The sequence below is a fragment of the Mytilus californianus genome, unplaced genomic scaffold, assembly GCF_021869535.1.
Source record: "Mytilus californianus isolate M0D057914Y unplaced genomic scaffold, xbMytCali1.0.p SCAF_26, whole genome shotgun sequence".
Classification (NCBI taxonomy): domain Eukaryota; kingdom Metazoa; phylum Mollusca; class Bivalvia; order Mytilida; family Mytilidae; genus Mytilus; species Mytilus californianus.
In genome coordinates this window covers 490,349-497,966 of record NW_026262675.1, presented here as the reverse complement: position 1 = coordinate 497,966, position 7,618 = coordinate 490,349, and the positions used below count along the sequence as shown (strand labels likewise).

The 7,618-nt window shown below is 31.3% G+C and overlaps 1 protein-coding gene across 1 annotated transcript; it reads left to right on the top strand.

The window, feature by feature from the left end:
- Positions 1–28: 28 nt before the first annotated feature.
- On the top strand, positions 29–1,616 carry LOC127732617 (toll-like receptor 6). Its single transcript, XM_052241698.1, has one exon. The coding sequence runs from the start codon at positions 73–75 to the stop codon at positions 1,591–1,593; it is 1,521 nt and encodes a 506-aa protein (XP_052097658.1). The 5' UTR covers positions 29–72; the 3' UTR covers positions 1,594–1,616.
- Positions 1,617–7,618: the final 6,002 nt, after the last annotated feature.

Sequence of the window (7,618 nt, the reverse complement as noted above, 5' to 3'; positions counted from 1 at the left end):
TTTATAGTTTTGACGTTTTGTGAGAATTTAGTCATTGAGTACAATAAACTCACAGAGATACATTTCTTGAAGATGCGGCGTCTTAAAAGATTAGGACTTGAAGGAAATAGATTAGCAAAAATTCCAAATTTCTGTAAATTTCACGACAGTTTATTTCCAAAACTAGAGATTCTTTCTTTGAGCGAAAATAATATAGGAAATATTGATAAAACGTCATTTATTTGTCTGCCTAAACTCGAGGTTTTAAAAATGAGGGGCATTTCCATTGTTGAGTTACAAAACAATATATTTTCCAGTCTTAAAAAATTAGAACAAGTAAATTTAGAAAAGATCAATACATTAAAACGGATTGAAGATTTTGCATTTAATAATAGTTTTATAAAAAAGATTTTTATGACTAACTGTAAATTTCGCTTTGACTTGGAAGAACGATTTAACCACTCCACAATCTTCAAGTTCTGTCCAAATTTGAATTATTTGAATCTTGGACTTAATCATTTGCCAAATAATGCAAGTGTTCTTCATAGCATGTTCAAACCACTTGATAATCTCGAGTCACTTCTGTTACATTCCACCGGACTCATTGATTTACCAAGAAATGTTTTTACCAATTCAAGAAAGTTACGTAAACTGAATCTTCATGACAATAGTTTACACAACTTTGATCGTAGCAAAGAAATATTTGGTAATATCTCATCCTTAAAATCTCTAGATCTCAGTTCTAACTTGATTTCAACCATGAATAAAACCTCTCTGCCGTCTATATTACTGAATACATTGGAAAAAATAAATCTCGGATCCAATCCATTTTCCTGTACATGTGACCAAAAATGGTTTTTGGAATGGATTAAACAAACCAAAGTAAAAATCGTTGGTTTTCCACAACGTTACAAATGTCGATATCCAAATGAATTAGAAGGTCAATACTTGAAAAACTATTACCCAACTGATGATATTTGCAATCCATGGAATCCGTTATATACTATGGCTATAGTTTTGTCCTTATTTGGATTAACATTATTAGCCATTGTCATTTGCACTTGGATATGTCAGAATAATATCAAGAATACTGTTTACCTGCTAAGAGTTGTTTACAATCACAGACAAGGTCATGTTACAGTCGATGAACGTTTAAACTATGAATATCATGCATTCGTTGTCTACTGTGATGCTGATCGAGAATGGGTTCACAACGTTTTTTTGCGGAAAATGGAAAGAGATGAGAGAATAAAACTTTGCATTCACCAAAGGGAATTTGATGTCGGGGAAACTATTACTGGAAATATTGACAAATATCTTGAGAAAAGTTGGAAAGTTGTTGTTGTGATGTCAAATAACTTCGCCAAAAGTGAGTGGTGTCAGTGGGAAGTTGATGTAGTCCAGGAAAGACGACGACGGCAAGGAAAAGATGCTTTCTTGTTAATAATGCTGAAAACAATTGATTCAAAGCACATGACGAGTCCTCTGCGTACGTTGCTGGAAAGTACACCTCATATAAGGTACCAAACAGGCATAGGAGAAGACCTGTTTTGGAAAGCCGCAGTAAAAACTTTACAAAAACCACTTGGTCATCCACCTGTAGCAGTTCTATAGTTCTGTGATATTGTTATAAAATTTTAATTTATAATGATTATTCAATCATTATTAGTACCAATTTACACTATTAAAATTATTATCTTTAAAGTAATGATACCTCACTAGCATTCCAAATACTATTCTCTTTCATTGCGTATGTAAGCCAAATCTACATTTAATCATTGCTGCAAATAATTTTTTTTAAATCAGAGTTTTTGGTTTTTCACTGCAATTAAACATTGCAACAATTTCCTTGTTCGTGTATTATAGAATCCATGACTTCAATTTTAAAACTATGTTTACTTCAGCATGCATTTTAGCTCGTTACTTTTATAGTGCTATAAATTTGAAGTTATGAAAACGCACCTAAATAATGTAGTACTTTTTTAAGTACTTCGAAATTTTTGTACTATAACAGAAATATAATTTTAAAGTTCTGGATTTATAATTCGATATACCAATATGAAGATGTGGTATAATTGCCAAAGAGACAATTCTCTACCAGAGACCAAAATGCCCTAGAATGTTGACAACTATGAGTCCCCGTACGGCCTTCAACAATAAGCAACACATGTTGAAAGCATACAATTATTGTTTTCATAACAGTGTGAACGAGACCATTTCTTGGCGCGCTCAGGTCATCAATTGACTGACGCCCACTTATTACGTCGTACTTATTATACATATTTACACTGTGGGGTCGCCACAGTTTCTCAACGCCTAGTTATCAAATATTTCGAAAACCTAGCACGGGAATTAACTTTGTGTTTTGATTAATATTGAATACTTAAACATTCTTTACTGGCGTGTTTGTTATGTTTTGAAAAACATTTTTTAATACATGTAGCTTTAAAAGTTACAATGTATGTGTTGGCTATTACCTTTTCAGACGTCAAAGCGAAATAACAATTGCAGTTGTCTAATTTTTTTCACTTAGTATCTTTTAACTTTTATTTTGTCTAAAGTTTTATTTTAGAACTAATCATGATCAAATTTCAATAGTTGTGCAATTACAAAAAAGCTATTTGGACCAAGCCTTATGAAATTTTAATTTACTTTATAAAATAGGTAAAATGTATAGTTTAGTGTTTATTGGAAATTGGAAATTTTCTGCTAAAGTCAACTACTATACTTGTGAAAAACCCTTAACAACAGAAGCGTATTAATGATTATGCACCGACTATTCTTCCTTTTCTGAGTGTGTGTGTGTGTTTTTTTTTCTCATGCACATACATGAACATTATTTTTTTATCTATTTAAATCCCCACTGGCCTCTTACAGACTAAGTGAGCGTAAAATCATTGTTATCGATAGCTAATGACAAAGAAGTTAAAGGTAAATGCTTCAGTATTATTAACAACATAAGTATTAGGGTTGTCCACACTGTTACGGGAATACCTCTAACAGTTTTATACTTTTAACGTGTAGTATGTTTTGTGTACTTTTTTCGTAACAGTCCAGTCCTTTAAATCATTGCACTTTTCTATCAAAGAATAGTAGGAAAGAAGTACTATATATCCATTGTACCTAAATAGTAGTACCCTATGGAAGTACACAACTGGTACTTCAAATTTATAGCTCAAATTTAGTACGATAAAATTGTGGTATTAAAATAGTAAAATATTTTGGAAGTACTACATTAGGTACATTTTTAGTTCTTTGAAATTATAATTCTAAAAGAGAACACATAAAAAGTAGCGGTGTAAACTATCGGTCGTGAAAATCGAGGAGCAAATTATCAAGATTGGTTTTATTTCTTTTTAAGATTATATGTTAACGTATATCTATAAGGAGTTTATTAACAATTCTTCAGTACGATTTCACAATTTTATCTACATGTTTATCTTTCTATAAACAATATAAGCAATAATCAAGCAACCAATGAAATTTAATCAATCAATCAATCAATCAATCAACATATCTATTAACTATAAACAACTGTCATACATTTTGTACAATTGGGAGGTTTATCTAGCTATAAAACCAGGTTTAACCCACCATTTTCTTCGGAAAAAGATGCATTGAAATATAACTTTATAAGTATTGCTTTACATTTATGAAACTTTATGGTCCAATCTCCTGTTGATATTATGAACTTACATTTTGGCTTTGCACAAGGTCATTCATTTGTCAGACTGTTTATATACGATAAGGAGATGTGATATGATTTTAGTCTTCACTCTTAATCCGTTGGATGTGTACTGATTGATATTTCAGTCTGGTAGAACATGATTTATTTATTAGTTGCTATTGGCTTCGAAATAGCTTACAGTAACTGCGAGTACTCTCAGATCGGTATTTGTATCTTTTGTTTTTATGTTAGTTGTTTTTTTGTGTTGCGTGCCTATCTGATGAGTCAAGCCATGTCCTACTGATATTTACAGTTTAATCTGTCCCAGGTTTCGGGGACGGTTTAGCGCTCACAAACATGTTCAACTCCGCCACATTCTACATATAGGTATATCAATTAAAAATATAAATTTCTGACATATTAATGAAAATTGAACTATCGAGTTGTTTAGTTGATCTACTTCACACATGTTAATGACATTGTTCATATGTTACTTTTTTTTATATGTGTATACATGTTTTTGTTTAAATGTACTTTAATCACTCAAATCATTCTGATCATTTACTGTGCTTTATTTTGTAATTCACTTGATTGTATAGCTCAGATTTCGGGCACCATGATTGGTTGATAAAATATCTTATCTTATCTTATCTTATCTGTTATAGTTATATTGACTTGATATTAGGCAGAAATCTAGATTTTAGGATAGAAAAATACATAGAAGTTGTATCGGTAATATAATAACGGTAATTTTCGTAATAACAAAAACTTAAATGCAAAGGGAGTTAACTATTATTGTTCTAAATTGACTATCATGTATTTCTTTTTTGTATGCTCATTCAATTATCGACATAAAAAGCTTCATTTATGAGTTGCAGCTGATATTTTATAATACATTTGTATATATTTTTCCTGCTTTTATTTGTTGTTTATTATAAAAATTGTTTTTCGTATTTTCCAGTTTTGATAATGACTTAAATCTATCAAAAACAACACGAACTACAGCCATTGAAAAGTAATTTTCCGCCTTTTGAAAAGGTGGGTCTGGTTTATTTTATGCGAGCAAAACGTATATTATTGGTTTTGATATTTATATTACGATATGCAGTTGAATGGTTTATAGAGATTAAAGATGTGTTAAGCAATATTTGCAAAATATCATTTTCTCATGTACCTTAGTACACTTGGCACACATAACCTTCATAAGGTTATGGTAAAAAAATCTAGACAGGTTTATTATCTACATTTTTTTCCCTAGCCTCTCTTCTATATATGCCTGTTCAAAGTCAAGAGCATATAATTCATATTTGTTTTTTCGTTTATTGTTTTATTATAGTTAAGGCTGTTGTTTTTTTGCTTTAACTATTTCACATTTTGTTTATAGTTGACTATACGGTATAAATATTGCTTATTGTTGAGGACCAATATGGTGACCAATAGTTAAGTACTAAAGTCAAGTTCATGTAAACTCTGTTAAATAGTTGTCTCTTTGACAATCATACCACATCTCATTCTCTTATTAAGATGACTACTCCAGTGATCATTAACATTAAATATCTATACCTCTTAGGTATAAGTATGGAAAACATCAATGAACCTGCAATACATCAACATAAGTAAACAAAAAACTTTTAAAGTTAAGTATACGGTTCTCATATGTCAATATATTTGTCATAAGAGAGGTTTTTTGATACAAAGTTTGGTAATTCAGGACTTGTATTTCTTTTTTTCATATTTAGATTGTACATTACCATTTCACAAAAATATGTTGTCAATCAACACAAACAAGTTTCTTTTTATCACTTCAAATCTACTGTAAAAATGTACAAATCTAAAATAAAAAACAAAAACCTGTTTTGACTCAAAATGATTTTCATACAAACAACAACAAAATTTTCCTATTATATTGTTGATTAGAATACATGAAATAACAGGGAAATGAACCAATTGTCAGTATAAAAGTATTATTCTGCAAAGGAAGTTAACAGTTATTTAAAATAAAAGCAGCAATGTAATACAAGTGAATATTTCCCACGGGAACTTACGAAACTTGATGAACTGAAGACACAAACTAATTATCATTTTACCTGTCCAAATATATTTCCACCATTTTCACATGGTGTAAAAACTATGTATGGAGTATATTTTCTTAGTTGATACGATATTCCAGGCCATGATTTTCGTGATATAGTGTTACAACTTTCAAGGAAGCTATTGCATCAAGAGGTCCAAGTTTAAGTCATTCTTTTGAAAGTTTTACGGACGTCGTCATTATTTGGTTTACCGTTATGGAACACCTGTGAAGCAGATGTTCACGGATATGTTACACACTCACTTCTCTTTTTTTCGATTGTGACATAACCAAGTGCGACTTCTAGCCGGATTTTGCTTCATTAGCAATATACTGCGCGATGGATTCAACATACGATGCAGGAACTTCTTACCCCTCCGAGAACCTGAGTTCATCATTTTTTTTTGTGAGGTGAGCGTTGCTCAATCTTTGGTTTTATGTGTACTGTTTTGTTTTTGTTGTTTGTGTTTTCGTCAATAAATTTTTGCTATGTTGGCGGATGGTCCACAAGGGAACCGACCAAGCGAGTAAATATTTATATGTGTTCCTTGTTCTAACACGTGTTTCGGGAAAAATATTCACTATGTACAATGGAGAGAAACGTTTTGGAAAGCCAAAATAATGAAGTGCTGAAGGGCATAGAAACCAAAAGCGCTGTAACAGAACAGGATAAACGGTCTGTCAGGCCTCAGTGAGATATATACTTAGCTTAAGCACAATAACATCATTTTATGAAAGTGTATCATTGGCCGAATCATGCCAATACGAAGCACTAGCTCGGGAATCATGAAGAGGTCGTCTAATAACAATCGGACAATGTGTGATTCAAACCGTAAACCTCTATTAATGATGCTATCATTTCTGTATTTAAAAACATGTTTCTTCAAATACTTCGCCTTCTCAGAACATATGAAATAATGCACTATATATCGAAGGCAATAATTCAAAGTCTTTCGTTATCAAATTATTAAAAAAACAAACATATCAAATGAAAATTGTTTCGTAACAGTTTTACCTGTCATATTACGACGTTTCAATTCTGAATTTCATTGGTTTACCCTGCATCTTTTAACCCTGTACTTCAGATACAGTATAAACAAAAAACATTAGAAAAATGGTTTTCAAAAAGTAAAATTACTTTTTGCAATTGTGGAAGAAACATACCTGTGTATGGTGTAGACATATTAATCTTAATGCGAATTGTGAGGTCAGAAATCCAAATTCAGTTGAAGAGGTTAAAAATACAAAGATGAATTAACCAACAGATAACAATGTAAACATGGAAAATGTCAATTACATCTATAAGAGTCACATTTGTCTTATGTCCAGTACAGGGACTTCCTTGTGGAAGTACAACTACATTCAAATAAAGCTATATCCAACCAGTAGAATGGCATTCAGTGCAAAACGTTTAAACAGCAACAATCACAAATCTCTCGATCATTTCTACTGTTTGCATAATGGACAAAATATAATCATTTATGTGCAAATAATAATTATTCAGAAATACATCACGAAAAACAAATGTTTCATTTAAAGAGAAACTTCGCCAAAAAATGAAAAATTTATATTATGTTCTTTGTGAATAAAAAAGCACAAATTCATTCATATTAATGTTTTATTCCCCTAGATAAGAGATGAGCATCGATTTTAAATTGGGATTATCATTTCTCTACATGTCGCCATCTTGACGGCCTTCCGATTAAAAAACCACGTGATATCTATAAACCACAAAGTACCAAAACAAGCAGGGACTTACGTAGTCTTAATTCAGTGTCGAAATCCTTGTCAGTCGTACGGTTGTTTTAACCCGACAAGGTAATGACAAACGCAATCACAGATTCCCGGATCCTAAAAAAAAGAATTATACCAAACATGGTTGTATACTACCTATCGGCAAA

Coding starts and splice junctions, on each gene's coding strand:
- LOC127732617 (XM_052241698.1), top strand. CDS start 73: ATGCGGCGTCTTAAAAGATTAGGACTTGAAGGAAATAGATTAGCAAAA.